General features: G+C 39.2%; 1 protein-coding gene across 2 annotated transcripts; it reads left to right on the forward strand.

The window, feature by feature from the left end:
• The first annotated feature begins 233 nt into the window (after positions 1-233).
• Positions 234-10,335, forward strand: tbx3a (T-box transcription factor 3a). 2 transcript variants are annotated; one of them, XM_081365382.1, is made up of 8 exons: positions 234-326; positions 2,054-3,233; positions 4,385-4,652; positions 4,936-5,082; positions 6,198-6,274; positions 6,485-6,654; positions 6,942-7,531; positions 9,148-10,335. In XM_081365382.1, the coding sequence occupies exons 2-8, from the start codon at positions 2,863-2,865 to the stop codon at positions 9,520-9,522; spliced, it is 1,998 nt and encodes a 665-aa protein (XP_081221508.1). In that variant the 5' UTR covers positions 234-326; positions 2,054-2,862; the 3' UTR covers positions 9,523-10,335. The 2 variants fall into 2 exon arrangements, with proteins under 2 accessions (XP_081221508.1, XP_081221509.1); XM_081365383.1 differs by having other exon boundaries at positions 6,485-6,642.
• The last annotated feature ends 5,158 nt before the right edge of the window (positions 10,336-15,493 follow it).

Here is a 15,493-nt window from a genome sequence, read left to right on the forward strand (position 1 = left end):
TATGGAGGAAAGTCTCAGACTTGAATGACTTCCTAAATATAAAAATGATGTTGCACTGCATATCACTCTAAAAAATGCTGGGTTGTTTCAACCCAAATGTGGGTCAAATATGGACTTTAAATTTAAATGTTTAACACAATGGTTCGGTTTGTCCATATTTGACCCACATTTGGGTTGAAACAACCCAGCATTTTTTTTTTTTTTTTTTTTGTTAGTGTAACAATACAGTTCTAAGCAAAGACTGCTGTGTGTCAAAGGGTTAAACCCTCAGTCATTGGGGAAAACTGCTGAATACCTCAGAAGAATGCCGAGGATTTTCCTTCTTGGTATGTACATTCCTCCCAGATTTAGGAACCTGTATTATGTAGAAACTGCATCCAGACTGATCTGGTTTTGCTGACTGATCACGCTTGAACATTTTGCCTTGTGCATCTCTTAGACCAGTGACACCTCTGTGCTCGATTTGTGCAGATATTTCAGCATTGATTGATCAACAATGCTTAAATATCTGCACAAATCGAGCAAATGTTTTTTTTTTTTTATCCTACAGGCCTAAATGTATTAACTCATGCAAAAACAGAAATCAGCAGATCAAGAAGTCGGAGAAGCAGCGATGAACACAGTCGTGAATATAGAGAATTTCGTCATGTTTTGGAAAGATTGCAATTTCTAGAGTCAATCCATAAATATTAATAAATAAATAAGAATATTTTTTATAGGATCACATTCACAACTATAATGTCACACAGAATGCGCGTGCATGTAGCGGAAATAGTATTTAAAAACCCCAGTCATGCTGATTACTTTAAATAAGGAGTGTGTGAGAAACCAGACTGCATTCAGTGTTATTTCATTCACGGCATAAGCAATCCGTCATCAGTTTGCACAACATTCTGCACTATACACACTAGAGTAAAAATGCACACGGACACACAGCGACCGAAGAGCTAAATATCCACATGCTTTAATTTCATTATCTTTGCCTATAGCTAAAAAAAGACAGACTTATTATCGCGTCATTGTTTATTAGACCCAATGCAAAACTGCGCCGGACAGAGATGCCTCCTCTGAGATGACAGTGACAGTATTTGTCCACTTGATGAAGGGTGATAAATCTCACTGGTCTCTGCTCTGCTGACCAGATAATTGAGTCGCTTCTCTGGCGCTGTTTAACTGACCACGAGCCTCTGTTGTTTACGTGTGAATTAACCCAGTGTTTGTGTCGGGCGCCAAACAGGACAGATGCGTTCAGTTATCAACAAGTCTGAGGCATTAACACACACACAATTGAGCAACACACTGATAATTCAGTGAAAACAACAGCCTGCTCTCATTACACACTGATGTTTTAATCTAATCATTCCCCCCAACCCCCCAAAAGATACATTTATATTTTAATAAGGTCAAGGGTGTTTGTCAGTGATTTAAAAACCACACTCTTTAGATATTCGATATGTTATTTGTGTCTTGAACAATATAGTGAGACTCACATCAGGGGAATAGGCCGATTTAAATAGTCGCGTTCAAGCGTCACGAGCAAATTCTTGCAAAGTCTTGAAATTGAGAGAGAGAAGTGTGTGTGTGTGTGTGTGTGTGAGTGAGTGAGTGAGAGAGAGTGTGTGTAAGCTGAATAAAAATGGTTCCTGAATATAAAGTGATAAGGCGATATATTTGCTATTATAAAATAAACTTTAGCACATTAAATTAAATCTCGCTGACGTTGCGACAGTGTGATCGAATCCGTATTTGGTAGCCGTTAGAATAAATATATTTGCTTCTCCTTTTCTGTCTATCTAATCATTTATTGTACATCCTGTTTAGTCACACGCTGGTTGACTTCGTTCTGATATCCAATTTTATAGTCAGTAGCTCTGAAATTGTTCAAATTATAGCCTAAAAAAAAATGAAAGCATCATTTATCCGTTCGGACACGATTAGGATATTCGTGGTTTCAAATGTGATTTCCCACATAACATTAAACGCTGATGAAATGCAATATATCCATATTAATAACATGCATATTAATTATTTTGACGCGCTTGTCTTTTCCCAGGTATAATAACGCTCGTGCGAAGCGAAACATGATGTTGTGTGCGCGAAACGAGGCCAACAGTGACGCTGTGCGCACGAGTCCTGGAAGTTCATGTTGTTCTCCGGGTCCCACAGCCCGACAGATGCGAGTCCTAATGATGTTGACATCTTCACACAACAGCGCTGTTTCGCGGCAGCAATAGAGTTCTCAAACACCTTTTTATAAGTCTGAAGTCTTTCCCCTCCACCCGACCTGTTAAAACCACGCCTACAGAGCAACACAATTGGTCCGAAAGCGTGAAAGAGCCAATCAACAGAGAGCTGGAGCTCGAAACACGCAACACATCCACACACACCGAAGCCCATGGAGTTCAGAAGCACTGGGAACATCTCCGTGCTGGACCCCGTTCTCCGCGGATCGTGTGTGAGATGTGTGTGTGTGCGCGCGAGAGGACGAGTGTGTGCGCTCGTGTGAAGGTGTATCCCTCCAACAAGTAAAGACAGAGGAATTATTCCGAGGCAACGAAATATTTCAACACATCTCTTTGGCAGGACTCGGGACGATCTCATTATTATTATCACAGGAATGTCTGTTTTAAAGAAAGCTGAAGGAAACCGACACACACCGCAAATTAATGGATAGCTGTTTCTCACTTTATCTTTTACACACTTTTTTTTTTTTTTTTTTTTTTTTTTTGGAATCCAGCTAGTGAGACAATTAAGAGTCTCGCGCACCGAGTGAAGCACTTCTCCAGCGCTGATTTTTTTCTAGGTGATTTCTGATTACTCGTTTTTAAGGAACATCGCGTCACCTCTGCAATCTGGACTTGGATGAGCTTTCCGATGAGAGATCCAGTTATTCAAGGATCCAGTATGGCATATCACCCGTTTTTACCTCACCGGAGTCCGGAGTTTGCCATGAGCGCGATGCTGGGTCACCAGCCGCCCTTCTTCCCGGCCCTGGCACTGCCACCCTCGGGCTCGCTGGCGCTGGGCAAGCCGATCATGGAGCAGCTGATGACCGCAGATACCGGCCTCCACTTCTCCTCTCTGGGACACCAGGCCTCGCATCTCCGGCCTCTGAAGACACTCGAGCCCGAGGAGGAGGTGGACGACGACCCGAAAGTGCACCTGGAAGCCAAGGAACTCTGGGATCTGTTTCACAAGCGCGGCACAGAAATGGTCATCACGAAATCTGGAAGGTAAACTTGGAATTATTCAATAAACGAGCCGTGCTTTCAATTCCATCAAGTCAAATAGCCTAGCTAGAAACCGAGATTATAGCCCATATCAGATATAATTGTTTTATTGGTTTAAGTGACTCATGGGTTTCTTTAGAAGAGCAATTATGGGACACGGGATGGGTTTTTTATTGTTTCTTTTATTTCTGTTTGGGGAGATGCAAATGTTTCTAAAATACAACCCAACTTGAATAGGCCTAAAATGCTGGGTTGTTTCAACCCATGTTTGGGTCAAATATGGATCATTGGTTGAATTTTTTTAATTGCATTTTTAACCCAACGGTTGGGTTTGTCCATATTTGACCCAAACGTGGGTTAATACAACCCAGCATTAGCTATTGTTTTTTAGAGTGTAATCAAAAATTCATAGCTGGTTTAATCATTTTAGCTTAATGAGTTTTTAGCTTTGTTTCAACCCAAATTTGGGTCAAATATGGACAAACCAAACCATTGGTTTATTTTTTTGTATTTTTAACCCAACGGTTTGGTTTGTCAAAATTTGACCCAAACATGGGTTGAAATAACCTAGAATTTTTTAGAATAAAAAAAATCATCGCTGGTTTAATCGTTTTAGCTTACACTTTAAAATAAAATAACAAATAAAAATAAAAGCTGGGTTGTTTCAACCCAAATTTGGGTCAAATATGGACAAACCCAGGCGTTGGGATGCATTTTTAAATTACATTTTAACCACACGTTTGGGTTTGTCCATATTTGACCATTTGGGTTAAAACAACCCAGCATTGTTTAGGCATATGCGAAATGTGCTCCATAAAAGCTGATTTTGAACAGTGAAATTCACAGCTTGTAGCCTATTATAAAAATATAGCCTATGCAATGCTGTCGAAATAGTATGTTTTGATTGTAACTTAGTTTTGCCGTTTAAATGTTGGATTGTTTTTCAAGTTAAGGCTAATGGCTGGGCCTAATTCACACACACACACACACACACACACACACACACACACACACACACACACACACACACATCTCAGATGTCTGAAATTACTGTTTCTCTAAAGCAAAACCCAGTCAAGGAATTGTGCAAATTTTAGCCTTATGCACAAGCTTATCTGAAACATAGAAATGTGACTCAACTATGTTTTCTGTAGGCGAATGTTCCCTCCGTTTAAAGTCAGATGCTCGGGATTGGACAAAAAGGCCAAATATATTCTGTTGATGGATATTGTTGCGGCTGACGACTGCAGGTATAAGTTTCATAACTCTCGCTGGATGGTGGCAGGAAAAGCTGACCCCGAAATGCCAAAACGCATGTACATTCACCCCGACAGTCCGGCCACTGGAGAGCAATGGATGTCTAAAGTCGTCAATTTCCACAAACTTAAACTGACGAATAACATCTCCGACAAGCATGGATTTGTAAGTTAGCTACGTCTTTTTCAATTATTATAATAATAATTATTATTATATTATTGTTGTTCAGTGCTTGCATGTAGTATTTTTATGCATGTTGATAGATTGTTAAATACTTTGCACTGTCAGGGACATTTCATTTCAAATACGTGCATGTAAACACTATCCGAACAGGGAAAACGTGTTAGTGGACAAAAACTGTGCAGAAAGTGTGCCTCATAAAAACGATTTCTTTACCCGTCATGAAAATGTTATTTGGAAGTCAAATTCGGCTTTATTTATATTTCAGACGATACTAAACTCCATGCACAAATACCAGCCGAGATTTCACATTGTGAGAGCCAACGATATCCTGAAACTCCCGTACAGCACATTCAGAACATACGTGTTCCCCGAGACGGATTTCATCGCGGTCACTGCCTACCAGAACGACAAGGTTGGTCATCACGAGCTTTCTGGGTCGAGTCTGACTTTACACTAAATGTTTACCTACAAAAAGTACATTACAGAGGGTGTTTTCAGTGCTTTTGTCATAAACGTTCTTGTAGTTATTATATGCAGTGCATTTGTTCTCTGTAATTATTAGATGTATCACTGTGAGGCCTACATCATATCGCAAAGCCTTCACCCATGGACAATAATGCAGAATACACACACAGACACTTTCTCATTCTTTCACTTTCTCCTCTTTCACACACACCTTATCTTCAATTTATCTTCCATTTACTTATAGTTATTCAAATGTTTGTTCATGGAAACATGCTTGTGTGTGTGATAGTTTTTTTTTTGTTATGCAGAAAGTTAGTGTAAGTTGGAGAGAATACAGATTTTACAGAATAAAACCCATTATGTCTATGGAGAGTCCCCACAAAGATAGAGAAGTGTGTGTGTGTGTGTGTGTGTGTGTGTGTGTGTGTGTGTGTGTGTGTGTGTGTGTGTGTGTGTGTGTGTGTGTGTGTGTGTGTGTGTGTGTGTGTGTGTGTGCGTGTGTGTGTGTGTGTGTGTGTGTGTGTGTGTGTGTGTGCGTGTAAGAATGAGAAGGAAGGACTGGCCATAGTGGGAGGTTCTGAAGAAGAGAAAGAAATTGTATATGTGTGTGTTTATTTATTAGAAAACGGCTGAAATATTAACACTCCAGGACACTCCAGGAAATGTTACAACACGAAATGCTTATGGGGTGACAAGGAGGAGAGATTGAATTCATGTTGTGGGGTTGTAGACATAAAAAAGGTTTCCAATATTTATGAGCTGGAAATGCCTCCATTTTTTCCTAAAATCCCAGTGATGCCTCTGTGAGACAAGGTCTTAGACAAGTCACTGCAAGCACAATATTTTGTATCTTCAAAGAAAACAAGCTTATAGGCCAGCATATTAAGCTATAAAATATCAAAGGTGATCGCAATGAGTCATAGAGACCTAAAGTGCCTGTTGAATATGTTTCAATATGTTATAAATACGTGCAAAAAAGAGTATCCAATAGGTTGATGAAACTGAAAAACATGCAAGTTATCTTTATTCAAGCTATACCGATTACCTGTCATTGCATTTCAGATAACTCAACTGAAAATTGATCACAATCCTTTTGCGAAAGGATTTCGTGACACTGGAAATGGGAGACGCGAAAAAAGGTAGGAGAGCACGAGCTGCTTATTTATAGCATTCCATAACATTCTGAAATTCAGAACACTGTAATAAAGCATTTATTTCGTAAAAAAAAAAAAAAAAAAAAATCGTAATTAAAAACCCACGAACATGTTGTTTTCTCCAATGCAATTATTAGTTTGTTTGCACTGAAATTTTTCCCTCAATGTTCTGTCTTCGAAAACGATTTAATACAGAAAACAGCTGGCTCTGCAATCGATGCGTTCATATGAGGAGCAGCAGAAGAAAGAACACGGGACATCAGACGATTCCTCTGGAGAACAAGCGTCCTTCAAATGCTTTCGCCAGGATTCTTCTCCTGCGGTCTCAACTGTTGGTCAGAACAACTTAAAAGGTATAATAATCAGTAAGACAAATCTGTGTTCTCTCTGATCAAATCAACATTTTCTCATTTGGAATGTCCTAAAAAAATGTGACTCAATGACAATCGAATCTTCCGATTATTCCGATACAAAGCGTCTGCTTTTGTCCGAAAGTAGAATCTTGTAATGCATGCTTGTACCTAATTAATTAAACTATGCTGAATTTCCTACGTTTAAAATACACTACATTATTATTTATTTAGCGTGCAGTTTGTGTCGCTACTGACTTCATGTATAACTGAAATTTCCTTCCCGATTTTTCCTCTCGCAGATTTCTGTGACAGCGATGAAGACAGTGATGACGAAGACAAAGATGGGAACGTGAAAGACGTGCCAGACTCGAGTAAAATCTCCACCACGACTGAGGACTCGAAGGATCCAGATGCGAGTTTAAGCAAAGGTGTGTTTGGGGAAAGTGAGAGGACTGAGAAAGAGAGTCCCGTCACGCAGATCTCAAGCACCACTCGGTCCGGGGACGAGCTCAAGAGTCCGACAGCCCGAGATCAGGCCAAAACCGACGAATCCCGGACAGCCAGCAAAGAAAACTACATGCCATTGACTGTCCAAACAGATGGCGCCGCGCACTTGAATCAAAACCACTTGCACAGTTTCGGATTTCCGCAGGGTTTGGCCGGGCAGCAGTTTTTCAATCACTTGGGCGGTTCAATCACCCATCCTTTCCTCTTACACCCGAGCCAGTTCAGCATGGGAAGCGCGTTCTCCAGCATGGCCTCAGGGATGGGCCCTTTACTGGCCGCAGTGTCCTCGGGAGGGGTCAGTGCGATGGACCCCGGGAGCATGTCTTCACCCACGGGCCCCCCGATGCCCTTCCATCTGCAGCAGCACGTGCTCGCGACTCAGGTAAGACATGCATGCTGAGCGCATGAAAATGCGTGTCTATAGCACGAATTGCATTTATCGTGCAATTTATATGCAAAAAAAAGTTTTTTACGTGCATATGATACATGCATGCTTCAGTCCTGATCATAACCCTGGCAGGATGTTTATGAAGTATTTTAGCGGTATAAAAACTCTTTGTTTGCGTATAAATTGCACGATAAATGCAATTCGTGCTATAGATACGCACTTTGATGAGATCGGGCTGATGCTTCTGTGCTGATCATAACCATGACAGGATGTTTATTAAGTATTTCAATGCTTTTGTTGGTGCATTTATGAGTTTTGGATGAAAAATCGAGGCGTGGCAAATCTTGCAGTGTTTAAGTGTCATGGTTGCACAGTCCATAAATTGTCAGCAAATATAGAACAACTGACAACTGTTGCTCGAGATTAGCAGTAAAGATGTGTGCATACAGCAATTAATTCATAAAAAAGAGAAATATGTTCACGCCTATTTTCTACCTATATATATAGGCTATATACAGTAGTCAACATTTGAAGTTGATCAAAACCTTTTATCAAATTTATACATGAATTTTGAACAATGCCCGTTCTTGTCTTATAAAACAACTTTGATAAACTTGAGGTTTATATTTTTACAGTATAATATCTAAATCAACTAATGTGTGTGTGTGTGTGTGTGTGTGTGTGTGTGTGTGTGTGTGTGTGTGTGTGTCAAGAGAAAACGAGTGAATATAAATATAAAGGAAAACGAAAAAGCTTGATACAATAAAGAGGGAAGGCTATATTCTGATTTTCTTTTAATCACAGAGTTGTTGAACTGTGAATTTTTAATTGCACATTTTTGACCTCTGAAACGTCCCTTTAAATAGGCTATCCAATTTTCGTCGCCATTAACTATAAATTCACGTGTTGATTCTAAATACATAGTCAACATTTAAAGTGGATCAAAACCTCATCAAAGTGGTCCTCATCAAAGGCTACATGAATTTTGAACAATACCCGTTCTTGTCTTAGGACAACTCTGTTTAGTCAGTTTGCATCAGACATATTGCACTAAGCCACTTTTTTTTTCTTTTTTTTTTACCTCTGGTGTTGGTGAAAACGTCATTTTATAGGCTATCTAATTTTCGCCATTGACGTTTAAATTCACGTGTTGATCCTAAAAAAGTAAGTTATTGCATATTGTACTGTATCGTGTATAAGCCAGGGGACAGCGTGTGTATTTGGTTAATCTCTCTCTCTCTCTCTCTCTCTCAATTCAAATGTGCTTTATTGGCATGACAATTATTTAAATGCATTTCCAATCATCATACATATACATACATAAAATAAATAGATAAATGAATGAATAAATAAAATAAAATGGTAAGTAGAGCAATTCATCCCCATTTCGGAATTCTATGAACAATTTCGAATTCAGTGTGTGTTTGCGTGTGTGCGAGCGTGTGTGTGTGTGTGTGTGTGCGTGTGTGTGTGTGTGTATGTATAAGTCCGTGTGTGTAAGCGCATTGCTGATTCTCTCTCTCTCTCTCTCTCTCTCTCTCTCTCTCTCTCTCTCTCTCTCTCTCTCTCTCTCTCTCTCTCTCTCTCTCTCTCTCTCTCTCTCTCTCCAGGGTTTGGCCATGTCCCCGTTCGGAGGTCTGTTCCCGTACCCGTACACATATATGGCCGCCGCGGCCGCTGCTCAGTCCTCCTCCTCGGTTCACCGGCACCCGTTCCTGAACGCAGTTCGGCCCCGGTTACGGTACAGCCCGTACTCTCTCGCGAGCGTCCCCGACAGCACTCTCCTCACGACTGCCATCCCAGCCATGGCGAGCGGTACCGTGGACCCGAAGAACTCGAGCCTGGACTCCGAGGTCACCAGCCGCTCGCCCGGCTCGCCGAAACCCTGCGGAGAGCGGGACTCGAGCTCCGAGTTGCAGAGCATCCAGCGACTGGTCAGCGGACTCGAGTCCAAACCGGACCGCGCTCGCAGTGTCTCTCCGTAGACCCACCCGTTCCCGTTCTCGTTCACAACACGGACCTGCATCGGAGAATCACGCTTAGACTCTAAATGCACTTTGGTGAAACTAAAATAAACACGTGACATGTTCTTTTGATAAATTAAAACAGTATCTTTGGCTGAATCCGAAATCCCACCCTAAACCCTCATTCACTATTCCCTACGTTAGTCCACCTACTGTTCACTTGAAGGAGTGAATGAAAACGAGTGAGTGAATTAGGACTGCCGTTGAGCAAACACAAGCTCGTTATTGTAGTGCACTGTGGGATTGAATAAGTGCACTCAATAGTCAAGTCAAGTCAAGTCACCTTCATTTATAGCGCTTTTAACAAGATTGTTTCAAAGCATGCTGTACGTCCACCACGGTTTCGGACACCAGATAACGCCCTATCTGAGGGTGTAGGGGTAATATGGGTTCAGCTTTTGGGTTTTTTTCTTCCCCCTCCAAAAAATTTGAATACCAGAAGTATTGAACAGCGAACAGTTTGCCAAGAGACTGAATAAACGAATACAGCTGCTGCTCCTCTGAGTGTTGTATACGTCAGGCTGACTGTGATTTAATTTAATATGCACTCTGATAGGTTATTGCTTTATTTGAATATGACATTAATTTATCGGATGTGTTTGAAAACATAGCCTACTCATAATTTAAATTCACCGGAGGCATATTGCATGTTAAAGACCAGACATAATCAAGACTGCTGTTTTTTTTTTAAGTTCACTGTTTTGTTCTAAGCGCAAATTCTCTGAAATCTACATCATTGTTTTAAGAACATTGCAGTGTGACGGAGATTTGACAGTAAACCCTTAAGTATCTTTACAGTATATATATATATATATATATATATATATATATATATATATATATATATATATATATATATATATATATATATATATATAATTGTATTATTTATTTTGTTTTCGTAAATTGAGGAAGGCAGTCTAGTCAAACCTTTATGTTGTTTTAATCTGTCCAAATGTGTCAATCTTTCCACCGATCACTTAATTAACAGACGCGGTACTAAAACTGCTTATACAATCCAGCTTCGAGATAAACTAGGAAAAGGGATCATGTGGATCAAAAATGGATCATATGATTATAATAAATACAAATGTAAATAACGATATATATATAACATATTTATGTAATTATTTCATATGAATATTGCTTGTAAATATAACTGAGGATCTTTGTTTGTTTGTTTGTTTGTTTGTTTGTTTGTTTGTTTGAGGGAGCTTAATTTAATTTATTGTTGACATATGTGTAAAATAGTTTGTGAGCATTTTCCATGTTGATTATTTCACCCGTAACACCACAGCGGAAAAAATAATGTGCCATCGTTTTGATTAACTGTTGTGTGTTTAAGTGCTTTGGTTCAGACAAATTAAAGGCGATAACACAATGCATCCATTGCTTGAAGGCAATGACACTTTTCTTTCACATCAACTGAGAATGCTTTAGTCAAAGTGTGTGTTTGAATTGACTTTGTGTGACCTATGAGCCTAAACTGCCAAACAAGTGCAGAAAAGCGTAAGGAAATAAAGGTTTTCCATTGTGTTCGGACTCCAACTTGCTTCATTTGAATCGATCTGATGACAAAACCTTCAACACGATAATTCAACTTTATATATTTCTCTGACATTTTGAAAAGCAGGATTGCAACTGCGTGTTTTTAACCAAATAAAACTGATCGCTTCTGTTATTAATTAATCAATTCCCATAGTGCGTTCAAATAAACGCACTAATCAAAATGAAGTGATTCTACTCATAATAAAAGAATTCATTCAAATGTTGAAGAGAAACTTCCTTGTTATAGAGCAAACCTGAACCTGTCACAGAATGAACTCTTCCCTGTCCATCAAGCTTCATAAGGCCCGTCGTGCGTGTTTATTAGATCGATGTGAACCTGAAAGAATGTAAAATTCACTCTCTGGAGCCTCGAGTCAGAGTTTATCAAGAGTGTATCTTTATTTGTATAATGTAAGGTTAATAAGTAACGGCATTGGCGCTGAAGAACAGTGGTAAACAGCGTGTAAACTATCGCAATTGCTCCTTCTATTGCTCACCTGGCGCCTCTGTTATCAGACTCGTGTTTATTACACGTCTGAGTCGTGCTGAGATCAACTCGAGATAGCGCCACCCAGCGGTCAAAGAGCAAAGGACATGTCAGTTCAGACACGCATGCAAACATGTTCTCGCCAGGGTTCGCGTGAAAAAAATGGCTATTATAAGTATCTTTAATTAATAGTGTACAAGAAGGAGTTCATTTACAGCAAACAATGCTGATAACCTTCTGAGCGACACGAAAGACTATAATATATCAATTACGAATCAGTGGATTCTGAGCTAAATATTTATCGCTTAAACTTCTCATATAGGCCTAGGTCAGACTGGGTTTCAATGTTTGACTAATATAGTCTATTAAAACAAAACAATAATAGTCGAAATCTATCGAGGTGAAGAAAACTTCTCCGTGTTCTTTGTCAAAACACTAAATTAAAAAAGCGGAGGGGGAATGATTATTTAAAATATATGATTGTTAGATATCAGATATGGACAATCTTTCATAAATGTTTGGTGTGACTGAAACGGAATCTGTAGAAGCACAAAAGCTTAAAAATATCCGTCATCATATCGTTCTAAACCAGAATGCATTTATGTCTTCTAGCCTCAGTTTTTCTATCGTCGTTCTTCAAAATAACCTCTTGTGTTCAAAGAAGAAATAAAGCCATGTTTCGGGAGTACATGACAGATTTCACCCCAAGTCAAAAGATAATGAGATGCATAATATAGGCTACAACTAGGCTAATTCAGTCAGTTTTTACGACATAATAAAAATCGAATGAGAATACAATAAGACCACGGATAACCTAAAGATTCTAATTCAATATTTCTAGAAGGATATTCACTGATGGGACTATTAGATTATTCTTAAATGACTCATACTATTGGATTGGTTCCCAATTATAATAGGCTAGTTTCACCTAAATATTAAATAAAGGGTGAAAATGAAAGCATGACTGCATGAGCCTGTGATCACGAAACGCTGATTATGGTTTGATTGCTGTCGGGGAAAGTGTGATAAGTGTGAAAGGCAACTGTTCAGCGTTGCAGTCCTTTGCCAGCAGCAGAGCTGGTTATAACGCTGGAAGATCTGCAGTTTGAGAGTAAGTATCAAGAACATGTAATCTCCGAGTTCGCCTGATGATCGGGATTATAGCGCCTCCTGCTGGACAACTGAAGCTCTGACAATCACACTCACTTTCACTCTTGTTCATATGTTTGTGTGTGACAAAAATCTAAAGGCATCTATTAATATTTCGAACTTTCTGTAGCAGAACTGATCGCTCCTGTTATTAATTCATTACTTTCCATAAAGTGCATTCAAAGGGATATTTTATTTGTAAATAAATCCACATTTTAATGTCCTAGTTAAAATATACAAAACAACTAGATAATGAAACAGGTTAATTAAACATGTATAGCCTACTTGCCTATCCATAAAGATAATGCTTTGAAGATAAACTACACTGTAAAAATATATGATTAAGTAATGACAACATGTATTTACATTGCTTTAACTCATCAAAATAAGTTAGTAAATTTTAACTTTTTTATTAATTGTTCAAGATTCAACTCATTTTTTAAGTCAGTTTAGTGCAATTTAAGTTGAAATTAAATATCTAAGTTGATTGTACTTGATATTATTAAGGCAGCAACTTTGTTTACAGCTTTAGTTTTCCTCAGTTCATTGGAGAATGTTATTCCTCATAAAGATTAAACATCTTCGAAGTGTCTTTTAAATGCACAGTAATGCATCGCCTGCTTTATTATGTTATTATGTGCGATTGTTCATAGTGTACCTGTTAAATGATAAATTACTTCATTGTATGGCCAAAAAACTGACATATCTCAAAATATCTTCTTTCATGTCCCACAGGAGAAAGACAGCGACGATGATCAATGAGGGAAGAGCGATCATTTGGGTTGAGCTCCACCTTTAATATCGACACACCCAGAGAGAGTTTAGTTCTGCTGCACGAACACACACACACACACACACACACACACACACACACACACACACACACACACACACACACACACACACACACACACACACACACACACACACACACACACACACACACACACACATGATGACTCAGAGATACTGGAGTGACTCATCATCTTCATCATCATCATCAGGAGAAGATAGGCAGGAGCATGTGATCGTCACACACACACACACACACACACACACACACACACACACACACACACACACACACACACACACACACACACACACACACACTCCTCCACCCCTGCTCACGGCCAAACGCGCGGCTCCTGATCTGTCACGCACTCAGACCACACACACACACACACACACACACACACACACACACACACACACACACACACACACACACACACACACACACACACACGCACACTTACACACACACACACACACACACACACACAGGTTTGTTTTGCTATAGCCTACTTGTTGGGACTCTCCATAGGCGTAATTGTTTTTATACTGTACAAACTAGGGGTGTAACGATACACCAATGCCACGGTTCGGTTCATATCACGGTTTTGGAGCCACGGTTCGGTTCGGTTCGGTTCTGTTTGCTGTGGGGGCAGGGTTCATGGCAGGGCACCAACAGCAATAATAACACTAGATTCACTTTTAACTTAATAAAAACAACAACAACAATAATTTAACTTAACTTTATTAATTTTATACATTGGCTTCATGTTTTCTTTAGAGCAGTTAGCACACCTGAGTTAACTAAAATGAAATAGCCTAAATGTCTCCACTGACTAGTCAGAAATAAACACACCTGAGTAGGGTTGCCAACTTCAGAAAAGTAAAATGCGGGACAATTGTGGTTCTTTATAGGAAAATGAGGGACACTCAAAATATTTACTGTATCGCACAATGTACATAATTTCAGTGTCTGCAAACTGTAGTTAAGTATAGGCTATGTTTAAAAGGTTATCAGACAAACACATTTGTATTGCTTAACCTATTTATGTACAATTTAATTCTAAAAATAATTTTAATGTCATACAAAAAAATATATGTCACATTACAAACAAACCACCATTCAAAATAACCGCATTTATCTGAAATGGAAAGCTTTTTTAACATTATACATAGGCCTACAGTTCAAAAGTTTGAGGTTAAGATTATTTTTTGGGGAAAGTAATTAAAGAAAGTAATTGCCTACTTTTATTCAGCAAGGATGCATTACATTAATCAAAAGTGACAGTACATTTATAGTGTTATACTAGTGTTATAGTGGACAAAACCGTTTTAAACAAATAATAATCAGAAATGTTTTGTGAGCATATTATTCCCTCAGGTAGATTACATATTTTCTTGCGTGGCTGGATGTTGGACTCGTGAACAATAATCACGTTTTTTGCATTCGCCAAAAGTGATTTGCCGAAATCAAAACGTGGACAGTGAAAGGGAATTACCGTTAGCGCGAGACGAGTCCGGCTTGAAGCGGAAGCGGCCAGACGGCAAAGGATTATGTTCGCAAATCAAACAATGATTAAAAAAAGCTGTGATATGTCATCATATTGGATGATGACAGGTGTCGGTGATCATTCTCAAGATTCGTGATCAGCACTGCTGCTGTTGCTGCTGTATCAATATCAGTCAGTGGTTGTGACCGCAGGGTCTTCAATCACAATATGCCGTGGCGCGGAGTTGCCATCCTGAAGTGCGCATGTAAACTCCCGAGCGTGATCGATCACCCAAATCACGTGACATGCACTTTATTTAGTAAATAATATTATAATAATAATATTTATTAAAACTACAGCTCTTATTAGTTGTTAAAAGTGTACTCATTAATTACTATTTAATCAAATGTCAAGGAAGAAAAAATAGTTTTGTGACAAAGTGAAGTGAGAGTTGGGCAGCAGG

This window comes from Scardinius erythrophthalmus (genome assembly GCF_964197995.2).
Source record: "Scardinius erythrophthalmus genome assembly, chromosome: 5".
NCBI classification, from domain to species: Eukaryota; Metazoa; Chordata; class Actinopteri; order Cypriniformes; family Leuciscidae; genus Scardinius; species Scardinius erythrophthalmus.